Here is a 13,250-nt window from a genome sequence, read left to right as displayed (position 1 = left end):
AATGAAAGCTGCCATCAAAGCAGGCAAAAAGCCTTCCAATCCCACCACCAAAGTTAGCCAAAACTCGTCCTAGATAATGCTGCTGCCACCACGGTCTCAAGGAAAACTTCAGTGCACACGTGAACTAATCTCCCCTTCGACACGCACTTACACAAACTCACACACCTGTTCAAGTTTCTTAGAATTCCCCTCCAAAGATGGGGATTATACTTGGACCAAGCCAGCAATGTAGTGTGTACAGGAATAGCTCGTCTAAGAGCAGACGTGACTGCGCCTGTGTGTGCGCGTGCAGACAGCCACCCACATGGCCGTGACATACCCAGCCTGACAGCCCCCATCCCTTCCTCCCTCCCCTCTCTCCTCCCGGAAAGCCCCAATCCTTTCTTTAGTGCCACTGACGCAGAACTGGGGGTGAGCTCCCACTGCTTCCGGCAACACTTCCGCAGCACGGGGGAGGGCTCTCTGAAACAAAACATGAAGCGGATCGCACCCCTGGCAGCCCACGTAGGAGTGCTCAAAGGAAGGGCGCCGTACATGCACGCATAAACACGCGGTTCGTGCCGAGCCGAGGCAACCTTACTGTGTGTGGTCAACCTCTTTTTCAGCCGTGGAAAAAAGTCTCTCATAAAAGTCCCACTGAAAGCACCTCTATGAATATCGCCTCCCACGCTTTCTGTCTGACAGTCAGGCAGCCAAGAAATATATCTGGGCTTCACATCTACACGTTCAAACCAAAGGCACATACAGTACATACAGGCACATGCACAGAGGTCTACTGATCACACCAGGAGGGATTATATCAGGACAGGATTTAAATATTCATTTACATTCTCATAACGCATCAGCCCTCCAATAAATGCACCGAGACTCTCACAAAGGTGAGAATGACTCATACAGACAATTGCAAGCTAATGTTTTTTTAGGAATAACAATGCTGTATACATCTCTACAGCAAATGTGCAGCTGAAGGCAGGTCAGCCCAGGCCAGAGACCTCATGCCAATAACCCAGAGTGTCTACATCAACTTGTTAATACATTATTGGCTTATGTTAGACAGCCTTGTACAACAGCATTCACTACTGCTGATGCTAAAAATGTTGAATAAAATCATTTTGGGGAACAAATGAGGCTCCTCTTTTAAGGTATTTTTGTTCATTTAAATTCAAAGTTTTAAGGTTTTGTAACCTAGAGGTGTAACGATTATTCGACTTCATCGATTAATTGGTTTATATTCCTACCAGCCAATCAGATCTATCTGTCTGAGGCTAGTTTTTCTGCGAATTGACCTTTGCCATTATGAAATCATTTCATAATGAAATAAATTGATTTCTTTCAATATTGGAAAATACCATTTGGATTGAGGTCTGGTAGGTTTATTTACTAAAATGTAAAAACAACCAAGTGCCATCACAGCAGACAAAAGACGTAATGGCAGCAAAAAATGATCAAGCCATCATTACAGTCCAATGTGTGGAAACACTGTGAATTTTGCAAAGACATGTGACCGTACAGTGTGGTAGAATGTTCTAATAATGTTCCCTTTGGATTACTTTGATGTGCAAAAACAACACTGATTAAGAAAACTAAAATGTGAATGGATTTGCCATTAATTCTTGTTTACTTGTTTGTTTGTACACATATTTAATTTATACTTGACTATCTTGCAGGAAATACAAGAAATCTGGAAAACTTCACCTGCACTGTTCAGTACTCAGGTATTTATCTTTGAGTCCCACCGGTTGAATTTTTGTCTAAAGATGTCCCGGATCGATTTTAGGTCAGTGAACCAGATGAACCAATGTAAACTGTGATCAGCAACCGCAAATTATGATATTAATTGAAACGTTGTTAAAATGAATCGTTACACCCCTACTGTCAGTTACCATGAAATGATCTGAAGGACAAACTAAAGTAACGCATTTAAAACGGGTTTTTATCTGTGGATGGTTTGTTATACTTAACAAGTTAGGTCCAGGAAGCAAGTAAAGGTACAAACAAGAAGACCTGCCAGTCATCCTTTTTCTCTGAGTGCTGTAAGTGGAATATTACACTACCCTACCTAAAACAAGGCATTTTCCAGCCTTTTATTTAAACCTTTATCCGATTTCCAGTGTGGGTCATTTTTTTCGTCGTGGTACAAAATCGCTTTCGTTATTTACCCTCTTTAGTCTAGCCTCCCTTCATTCTCCCCTTTGGTCTGTCGGATAGTTTTTTCCATTTACATCCGCACACAAACATGTAGGGGAAATTTGACATTTTGCAAATGAACTGGACCATATTAGAAAACCAACTGGTGCGGACCAAAAAACCTAGTGTGAATGATCAACTGCTAATAATCAAACCAGGCTTTGATTATTCTACATCAAAGCCTGGTTTCCACTGAGCGGTACAGTATGGTTTAGAATGGTCCAGGCAATTCAGGCGAGTGTTTCCACTCAAAGCTGTACTTTGTATATGCAAGTCATTTATTGTTGTTTGTGAGAAGATTGCTGGCGGTGAAGAAGAATAAGCTGACCATAGATGCATAAAGCCCAGGGCTTAGATGATGATGATGGTGGCTAGAGACCAGACCTTTCCAGTGCATTGCTCCAGGTGTAGAATGGGGTGCAGTCACTACATCTACAGGACTGCATCGGAACAGTAGTACACAAAAGTATATTGGTGTGTCCAGGATTTCATCACTGCTGAGGAGATGCCTCACCAGCAGCTGAATATTCTCCCAGAGGTCTGCAGTCTCTCAAGGTCAATATTTTATGTCAGCACAGAGAATTTCTGCTCAGAGAAATTTAGGAAAACTTAATAGGCCAAAAAACAAATAGTTCTGCGTCACAACAAAAACCAAAAGACAAAAAAAAACACCCTGAGAAATGATTGACGCTGAATGTGGGGAATCGAGATTTACAGAAGATGTAGAAGTGAGAAATGGACCATCAAAAACCACTAACCAGCCTCTGCTTACAACCTGGTTCGAAAGCAAGAAAAGTAGAGATTTTTCACTGAGGGATGTTCTTCTTGTTGTACACTCTGGTAACTAGTCTGGGTGATGACATGAGTTTGCAGTCAGGGCAAAGTTTCACTGGAACAAAATGCGGGTATGTCAGAAAAGAACTTGCTCATAATTGGACCAAATATTATCCAGATCAATTAGAAAACGTTACATTGTTTCATGTTTTTTCTTAAAAAGTCCCTCTCCGATGATCTTTTGATCTATTTCCAAAGCTTTCCCTGTGGTCTTTTATTTATAATTATGCTGATTTCAGCAAAAAATCAAAAAATCTGTGTCGCTTTCTAAAACGTGGACTCTGCAGAGAAGCAGTGCTGTACTGGAAATTCGCCTGTAAGTTGTAGGCGAAGCTGTTGGTGCGGAATAAGCCTACCCCCATTTCCCATCATCCATCTGTTAACAAGCTCTTCTGCTAGCTTATAGCCTGTTACAACACCAACTTAACATTAGCAGTGCAATAGAAATGGCGAGCAATATGGCTATCCAGCCGTACAGTTTTGCTTTAGATGCCAGCTCAGACGAGGAAAACAAAGACATACATGGATCTAGTCGTCTGCAAGTGAATGCAACAGAATGGAGCGAAGCAGGGAACTTGTGGCCCACAGATTGTAGCGTCTACATCACTGCTGCAGGCTTTTTCCAACGACATTTTTTTCGTCGGTTCCTGATTCATAACGATTTGAATAAAGAAATACTCAGAAACACAATTTCAAGATTAATTTTCTCTGCACATGCCCCCCATCATGAGAAAAATGCCACAAAAACATGGTAAAGACACCCAAACCATGATTTTTGTTGGAGTAGGTCTTTAAATGCGCTTAAAACATCTAAATGAGATATTGCTGACAAAGCGTACTGAGTTTTATCTTTCTAAGTGCATTATTTCCTGAAAGGTGCAGTGCCCTGCCGCCAGTTTCAACAAGCAAAAGCAAGACACACACACACACACACAAACACACGGCAGTAGCTGCCCGTGACATTCCTGCAGCTGTGGCGCTCTCTCCCCCTCACACTCACCCCCCCCCCCCCTACCAGAGATCTCCCTGGGGGACGAATGCCTAATGAGTCACGCGCCTGTCTGCCGTTACCTCGCGGCCTGTGTGTGTGTGTGGGGGGGGGGGGGGGGGGGTGCGTGTGTGTAGCCAGGATGGCGGGCTGACTTAGCGGGGAAGAGAGGAGGGGGGGTGGGAGTGGATGCTGGAAAAGAAGAGAGGAAAAAAAAGTGTGAGGAAGCTTAGAGATGTGGGGGGTGAAGCGGTCATAAGGGCGATAAGAGATTTGAAATGAGGCCAAGACAGCAAGATAGACTGCATGTTTGTTTGAAACGCGCAACTAAATAACTTAAAAATTCACATTTTGCATTTTCTTTCGTCTCAGACTCAAACAAAAAGGAGACAACTTCACAGAAGCATCTATGAAAAAAGATTTGATGCCAGTTTGGCAGCTTTGGCCAAATTGCCAGTCAGCATAAGAGCATGGGACATCACAAAGTTCATTTACTGCTGCTTTTAAAGACTCACTCCATGTTTTTAACACGTTCTAGTGGCATTTTACTGATAATGAAGGACATACATTTAGACAATTAAGCTTTAAATTGCATTTTTTAATATTTATTTTTTCAAATCGTTGTGAGTCAGGAGCAGACGATCCATGTATGTCCTCATTTTCCTCGTCTGAGCTGGCATCTGGCTCAAAATTGTATAGTTGGATAGCTCCAGTTTTGATGCCATTTTTGTTGCACCGCTAATGTTAGGTTGTGGTTGTAAAGGCTTGTAGGCTGGCGGGCGAAAATGTAAACAACTGGATGATGGGAAGTGGGGCCAGGCTTACTCCACAATAACAGTTGTGCCCACAACTCGGAGGTGAATTTCTGATCAACTCCTGCCGTTCTGCATAGACGACTACAGTTTTCTATATTTTGGTTAAAAATGGCACAATCATAATTATTAGACCAGTAGGAACGCTTTTACAGTAGTTGATCGGAGTGGGACCTTAAGCATTTTTTGCTTCACAGACATGACGTGTGTTAATAACAAAATTCACATGAGTTGTTTGAGTTTGGACAGTGATGCTATTAGCTCATGTTATTTCATTAACTCCTAAAAAGGCCTTAATCATTAAGCCTTAAATCCTTATTAAACACACTTAACACTGGTGAACTCTCAGTATACAGCACAAACATTCTCAGTTTATTGTTCAAAGTTTGCTCATTAGTTACACTTCCTGGATTACTTCTTTGCTAAAACAAAAATTTGTTCTGCTGTCTTAAAGTCAAAAATTTTTGCAATGGCATGTGTACCACAACAAATGTTTCACCCTTTAACAGATTTATATCGCCCCAAATTTAAGTGATTAAGATGATAACAGCCTATTGTTTTTGTGACTCCTTTACTGCTGAAATCCTAAAACAATCTATGGATACTATTTAACTCTTGTGTTCTACAACTGAGAAATGAATCCCTGATCAAAAAGGTGACTTCACTGGAGGGCCCCCAGAAATGCTCAACAGCTGTAAACTGGACAAATGCTAAAAATGAAGGAGTTACTCTTTAGACACCAGAACTTGGACCGGTGCACAAACTTTAGCAAATGAAAATGAACTTGGCAAATGTAAATGGAGTCCAGGCAGCATTGTGTGTGGTGAATGCAGACTTCAGACAGCCCCTGGTTGTTGATGCCCATGTGAGAGGAAAAAAAAGGTGAGAAAGCGCTGTAGGGCAGTAAGGCATGCGACCAAGACTCACGCCTCCCCAGTACACACACACACACACACACACAAAAGTGCATGCTCTCCTGCACACTCGGCCCCCACGCGCTGAGCCAGGCGGGCAGTCGCAGCCCAGTGGAGCGGCACAAGTGGGGGCTGGACGGCGGGGGGGAGGGGGGGGCACTGAGGGCGAGAAGCGGCGAGATGGAGGGGAGGCTGCAGGCTCGGCACTGGGAGGTCAGTGCCGGTGCAGTGAGGCGTGCGAGCGCGTCTCTCCCCTCTCCCACTTGTTTCTTCCATCCATTCTCTCCCATTCTTTCTCTATGTGTGTGTGTACATTTGTGTGTGGACATACGTGTGTATGTGGTGCGTGAATTTTCTAAGGGAGTGTTTGTTAAGGCCCATGGCGGTTGCCACAGATAAGCTTCACAGGTAACGACTGTGGCTTTTACCTCCCCTTAAAAACAAGGAAAGGGGATGTGAGAGTTTCATCTCTGGTTGGTGAAATGAACAAAAATCCTTAACTGCTAATAGTCTAAGACTTTATTGAAATCTTGTCATGAAGTAGAACCTCATTTAAAGTCCCACTCAAATCATCTTTTGATTAGTTGTAAAGGCGTTCCCAGTGATCTTTTCTTAATAATTTTGTCATTTTTAGCCAGAATCAAAAAAACTGTCCTTTTCTAGGACACAGTTTCTGCAGAGTGGCATCAGTTCTTTAGAAATTGACGGAACTGACGCGGGGTAAGCCTTCCTCCACTTCCCATCATCCATCTGTTTACACGCTCTCCCACTAGCTTACAGTCCCTCACAACCCCAACATCACCAGTGCAACAAAAGTGGTGAGCATTATTAGAGCTGTCCAGTCGTACAGTTTTGAGCCAGATTTAAACTCAGACGAGGAAAACAAAGACCTAAATGAATCTACTCAACTATAAGTAAATGCATCTCAATGGAGCAGAGCATAGAAATTGTGGCCCTCCAATTGTAGCTTCTGCTATGCATCACTGCTACAAGCTTTTCCAATAGCATTTTATAGCAGAAACATCATTTTAAGCCTAATTTTATTTATATATTTCCTTCATCAGGAGAAAAATGCCACAAGAAGATGGTAAAAACACCCAAAACACAGTTTTCATTGTAGTGGTTCTTTAATCGTCCAGTAAAGTCAAAATCGGTCCATGGACTGTTCCACTGTGCTTCAGGAAGAAAACCTGAATGAAGCGTTGGTTCAATCTGCTTCAGCGTCGCCTTTGTGTGAAAGTATGGAAGTAAAACAGACATGGAGGCTCTCCAAGACTATCATGGAAAAACCAAAGAGCTACAAGCAAACAGGGAGTTTTTCCACTGTGAACATGTGCACAGGTGTTGGGAGGAGGGCTTCTGAGGAACACTGCCATGAGCACATTTGTGATTAACCACCTATGGCTAATAGATGCAACATATTTCAGCTCTATCCCAAGAGGATCTCCACCCAAATGTTCGAACACATCCACAAATTTTCAGCTGTCTGAATCTTTAAAATGGCTAATGGCTACTCTGCATAATTTGCAGTCCAAAAATTTAAGTCACAACAAAGCATAGTACCAGGCTGGTGTTGTAAAAAACAACCTACTCTTACTACCTTACTTAAAAAAATTAGGTTATAATTCTTAATGTTACGTTATCATATTACAGTGCCTTAGTATTATACATGTTGATTAATGCTCCTAATAAGACACTGCCTTCTGACAGAAACTAACTTGTCTGACATCCAGCTGACTTCATTTTTAGCAAGGGAGGCACAGAAAATTGCGCAATACACTTTATAAAACCACAGTTTTGCACGCTTCAACCTCAGTGACCAGTCCCATGGTAACCATAGTTACGTGGCATCAGCACAATGTACACAGCATTAGTTCTACTTTGGAAACAGTCATATGTGCAGAATTCTAGTGAAGCTCTGGCACAAGAAGAAAGACTTCACTTTTAGGTAAATTGGGTTGTTGCATCACTACACACCATTATCAGTTAGCCCTTCACTTCATACCAATAGTTATATGACCCGCCTTTTTTCTCAGCCAATCACAATCATATGAATGAAAATGGTGTTTTTGGTGTTTTCAACATGTCTTCATCATGTTTGATGGTGAAAGACATAAAAAATGAAGCTCAAAATTGCATTTTTAAGTGTTTCTTTTTTTTTAAATCATTGTGAGTTGGAAAAAGCTTGTAGGTGTGACATACAAGCCATTAGTGCCATGCCCCACTCCATTCTGATGCATCTGCTTGTAAACAAATAGATCCATGTAAATCTTCTTTTTCCTATTCCAAGCTGGCATCTGGGTCAGAACTGTACGGCTGGATCGCTCCGATATTGCTCGCCATTTTTGTTGCATCGTAATGTGAGGTTGGGGTTGTGAGGGGCTATAAGCTAGCGGAGATCATGTAAAAAGATGGATGATGGGAAAGGGGCAGATTTACTCTGCACTAATAGTCCTACCCACAACTCAGTGGTGAATTTCTAATGAACTCCTGCCGCTCTGCAGAAACAATGTCCTAGAAAACAACACAGGCTTTTTCTATTGTGCCTAAAACAGCACAATCATAAGTAAAAGACCACTGGGAACGTTTTAAAAATGGTTCGAAAGAGGATCAAAGTGAGTCTTTGAATTCTTAAATGATTGTCTGGTCTGTAGCCACCATCATCATCATCATCATCATCTAAGCCCTGGGCTTTATGCATCCCAAGCATGCAAGACGTCATCAGTCCAGAACTTAACCGCCAATGATCATGGACTTCTTATGCACTTTATTCTGTGCATTCTGTGCAAATAATGCATTCCTAATATGGCTCCTCGTTGAAATACAACAGATCAGTGTTTGCATTGAACACATGACACATTCTGAACATAACAATGTATGGTGGTGGACCTTAAGCGATGAGTGTAGACAGTGCACCTCCTGTCTGCGTGTTAGCACAGAAGAGTGTGCCTGCAAGTTTAATTCCACTTTGCCAAGAGGAGCCCTTGATTGGTGGAGGTCGTTATGAGCCGGAGGAGGGGAGTGCAATTTCCTCCCGGCCTCCGCCAGTTCCGCTGAAATAACAGCGGAAAGGAAGCTCGGCTCTCTCCGGGGGGGAGAGCACACATACACCAACTCCCAGACACACACACACACTTTAGCCAGACAAAAAGTCAGCCAGCATCAGGCCTCCAAACAATCAGGCACATATGCACTAAGGTGAAAAAATGAAGCCCAACATGTTTACAGACAAAAGTAGATCCACAGCAGAGACGGCTTTGCATGACACCTGGGAACGCTTTAAGCTGCAGCCAAAACGATGAAGCAAAGAAATACCAGATACTTACATAACTGCACAAACTGTCTGATTTTTATAAAACAGTGATAATTAACATTTTAAATACTTCTAAGCTCCACAGCAGTCAGTGTTGTGTCGTAATAAGCAGCTTGTGCAGAGGCACACTCACAGCAAATGATTTCTGAGCAGGCAGGTGAAACGCCTCCCCACAGCTGCTGCGCTTTATGATTGCTTGCCTCATGCCTATGAGCGAAACAAGATCACTCAAAGTTCAGCCGTCAAACTTTCAGAATAAATGACGGCATGAGGTAATTTGTGTCAGTAGGCAGGCCTGTGTCTGTCCATGTGTGCGCGGGAGCTCATCGCTGAGGGAATGCTGGCTGTCATCCCTGGGGGGAGTCAATGAGAAGCGATGAAGACGCTAGTTTCAGGCCGTACAGGTCCCTCCGCCTTCCTTCCTATACTTAACCTTCAGCTGGAAACTCACAACGTTCTCAGCTTGTGTGTTGATGAGTATGTTATGGTCATATTGGTGGGCTAGGCTGTAAGTCCTCCCCACCACACAAGGAAAAGGAGAGGAGGCAACAATAACAACCTTAAGGCTCTCATAACTCTGCTTACGTCAGTAGCAAAGTTTTCTCCGTCACCGCTGTAATTGAAGTGGAGCTGCACAAGCCGTGGCAAGCCAAAACCCAATCACTGTGATAACTGAAATGAGGCTGAGCGAAAGCAAACAAGCTCACATTCTCAAAAAGTCTACCGTGAAAAGACAAGACGTGAACATTTCCCCTGACTGCTTCCTTCCATGACCTCCCCATGTGTGACTTCTTTTGGCCGAAACCTCTGTGTTTGCTTGCATTTTTGATTGTTTTAAATGTCACCAGTTTATGGGCATCGCTCAGACACCTCTGGCTTATCCAAACCTCCTATGCTTTGCGTGCCTCGCACACAATAATCAGCAGTAGCCACGCTCAGTAGCTTGCTAAGCCTCTTACACCCTTCCCTTAAGATTAGTGCTTAGAAGCGACGACAGATGCGCGCCGTGGTGATAAACACACACACACACACACACACACACAGAATGACACACACTCACAACTCGCTACACCTGTGTGAACAGATTTGCTCAAAGCTGACACATGAACACGCTGAAAAACGCAGCGTGGCGATGCCATAATTGTGGCACACCTGCAAGGCCTCCAGGTTTGGCAACGTGCCGCCGGTTGGAGCCCTGAGCAAAACAATAGGCAAGCAGCAGTTCAACAGCCAGGTGAGAAAGCTGCTGCAGTGAGACAGCCCAACCAACCGTACCCCTAATGTCAGCCGACCAAGCACCCTCACAAAGCCTCCTAATAAAAACTGACTGATGCTCAGCATCTGTGAAAGGCTCAAAGTGGACTCATGACCATCAAAGTTGACATCTGTGCCTGTGGGGTCCAAATTCTGAAGGTTACAAGTACAAATGCAGCAAATATAGCTTGAACCCACCAATGAAATATCTCAAATATGATATTGAGGAGACTTGTGTGACATAATTACATGAATTTGGCAGTAATGAGTGTCAAATTAGTGTCTATATTGATAGATTCCTCTAAATTCCATAGGGAAGGTGTAAATTGCAGGAGAAGGCATTGCAGCACAAACACCAGCATGAAGGATGAAGGATTCTTACCACCGGAGATGAAATTCGACAACCAGGGCAATCACAGATGGGAGGATGCACCTGCAAGATTCCTTTGGACATGAGAGTCTTGAGACTTTTTCCTAACGAAAGAAAAGAAAACGTAATAAAATCCTTGAGTGGAAATATCTCACACAGCTGGTAGAATCAAAAATGTCAGACTTTGAGTTTTCCATTGACTGAGGATGTCTCTGCATATTTACCATGCATCTCCAATACACCCAAATTAAGCTGGCTGACTGGTGAAGGACCTGCTTGACTTACCTCTGAGGCTTGTTCTCGTTAATTGTGCTTGCTGGTTAACGTCTTGGGGGGAAAAAAACAATTTCAAAAACCCTTTTTTCCCCTAACCTAACCGGAGAGAATCCCCCTCCCTTTCAACACAGGCGCGCGCACCTAAACAAAGTTACGCGTCAATTCTGAGGGAGCAAACATAACAGCGCGCGGGGTTTTGGCCGTGTGTGTGAACAGGTGACAAATGTAAACAAAAAAATGCCAATAAACACCTCCAAATATAAAAATCGAACGAATAGAGCTGCTAACACTAACAGGATGCATTTACAGAAAAACAAACCTAAGAACCTGCAAGAAGCTCAAGTGCAGCTGACGAGAGATCATCCAGACCAGTCGTTTATGGCAGAATGGCACTGGAAGTGACCAAATCTTCTGTTAATTTAATAATCTTAAGTGTCTGTGGAGCCAGCATGCAATGCGTAAAAGTGTAAACAACCGTGCACGAGCGCCAGTGCTCCTTGCGATTCATCCCAGCATATCAAGGGATATTAAAGCCGCCTCACATTTTGCTATCCATGCTGAAGTTCCCCCCTTGGTCCCCCGCAGACAGCTTCAGGTGTCCTGCTTTGGCGCACCATCTCAGACGCGAACGGTTCGCGCCTGAACTCTCCTGACGCACTGACGGCTGTAACCCTTTCACTCCACTCAGTACCGAAACACCAGACCAGAGTTGGCAGCCACAGAAAGTTGTCTATAAATCTTTTAGGTGTGTTCAAGTGTTCCTCCCCAACAACAGCCAGGAGGAAAGCGGAGATTGCTTACCTTTGTGTCGAATACTCCTTTTCCAATCTTTGGCAGTCTCACGTCCGCTCACAAACTGGAACTCGTTGGGAGTGAGCCACTCACCCCTGTATTTAATTGAGGGTCCCTTACTACCTTGGCACAGTTTATTGATATAAAGCAGAGCTTTGTTTTCGCCGCACTCCACCTCGATGCACGGCTCCCCGTTGTCGAAGAAAGGCTGAAAGTCGGGGATGGAGGAGAACCTCTCCAGCATTAAGTCGTCCGTGTGATGGTGGAGGTGCTGGTGATGCAGCGCCGAGTCGTGGAGCCCCAAGTACGCGCGGTGATGGGTGAAGATGTGCTCGTAGGGCGGCGGATGCGGGGTCACCACGGGGATGGCAGTGGCATTTAAAGGGGCCAGGTATTCGGACTGGTTGAACGCGGTCAATGCCATGTCGTCTCCATCCAGCCGCTCCTTCTTGATGGCAGGCATGTTTGTGGGAAGCGCGCGCCGGTAACAATTGAAAAGCTGCTTCCTCGATCCAACTTGACCGTCCCCTTCGTGCGTGCGCAGGGCTGAGCCGGACTCCGAGACGCGCCTCTCCGGTTTAGACACAATCTCCGCGTCGCCGTCAGACAGCGGTGTGGTGAGGTTGCCGGATAGATTCCCATTCAGTAGTTTCCAGCTCGCGGCGGCGGCAGTGCTCTCCGACAGCCTCACAGCTCCTACCTCCCACATTTAATCTCTCTCGCTCTGTTAATACCTGACATGCTGCAAGCCCTCAGCCACTTACAGTCTGTTACTTTTTGCGATCACCGCTGGTCGGAGCATCACTTCCCGTCTCTCATTTGATGATTAAAGGAGTTTGTTTGTTTTTTTAGATTTTATGATTATTATTTTTCAAACAAAAAAAGAATCAAAATATTATATTTTTCCCTGAAAAGTCTCAAACAAGTCTTAAAATGAAGCCAATTTAGCTGGAAAACTGTTTTATGTTAAAAAATAAAAAAGAACTCCAATGTTACTGAATTCCTGAAAGTGAGACCGCCTAAACTGTATGACTCGTCATATTCCAGTAATTGTGATGGCGTTTGGAAAGAGTTGTAAGGTTTGAACGCGTGTGTGTTGCTGCAGTCACGCTGAAGTTCACAGACCCAGACCAAACAAGATTTGCACTCTGCGCCGATTCTCAACTTGGCCCATTTAAACGGCGGAGGCTTGGCGGGGGCCGCGCGCCACAGGGGGATGCTGCGAGGGACGACAAAGGAGCGCACACAATGATGGCACCACAAGACGGGAGCATCAGGATGGGACATGCATCTGTTTTTTTCTTCAAGTTTACTGCAAAAAAATAAAAGCAGGAACACAAATCTATATAGTTATGTAGAAAATTCACCCAAACCTGTCCCCGTATTTAACATATTAATATAACATATTCATGATTACATATGATCAAAAAGAACATTAAAGTTATGAAGAGGCTCTGTGGGCTTTGCAGGCCACCAGAGACATGCTGGAGAGGCCACACAGGTCCAGATG

The 13,250-nt window shown here is 44.0% G+C and overlaps 1 protein-coding gene across 6 annotated transcripts in view; it reads right to left on the bottom strand.

Moving 5' to 3' along the window:
• Nucleotides 1-12,892, bottom strand: part of samd11 (sterile alpha motif domain containing 11) — a 53,128-nt gene extending 40,236 nt beyond the window's left edge. For 4 of the 6 annotated variants that reach the window (XM_011476982.3, XM_011476983.3, XM_078950725.1 and 1 more), the window contains exons 1-2: nt 11,750-12,884; nt 10,685-10,776 (exon numbers count right to left, since the gene is read on the bottom strand). In XM_011476982.3, coding sequence (XP_011475284.1) covers nt 10,685-10,776; nt 11,750-12,449 — 792 coding nt within the window. In that variant the 5' untranslated portion in view covers nt 12,450-12,884. Of the gene's footprint in view, nt 1-10,684; nt 10,777-10,957; nt 11,156-11,749 lie in introns of those variants that run through there. The other 2 variants (XM_011476984.4, XM_078950727.1) reach the window with 2 other exon arrangements.
• Nucleotides 12,893-13,250: the final 358 nt, after the last annotated feature.

Source organism: Oryzias latipes, chromosome 7 (assembly GCF_053564925.1).
Source record: "Oryzias latipes strain Hd-rR chromosome 7, Olatipes_Hd-rR_3.1".
Taxonomy (NCBI): domain Eukaryota; kingdom Metazoa; phylum Chordata; class Actinopteri; order Beloniformes; family Adrianichthyidae; genus Oryzias; species Oryzias latipes.
The sequence above is the reverse complement of the archived record's forward strand: the minus strand, read 5'-3'. Positions and strand labels throughout refer to the sequence as shown.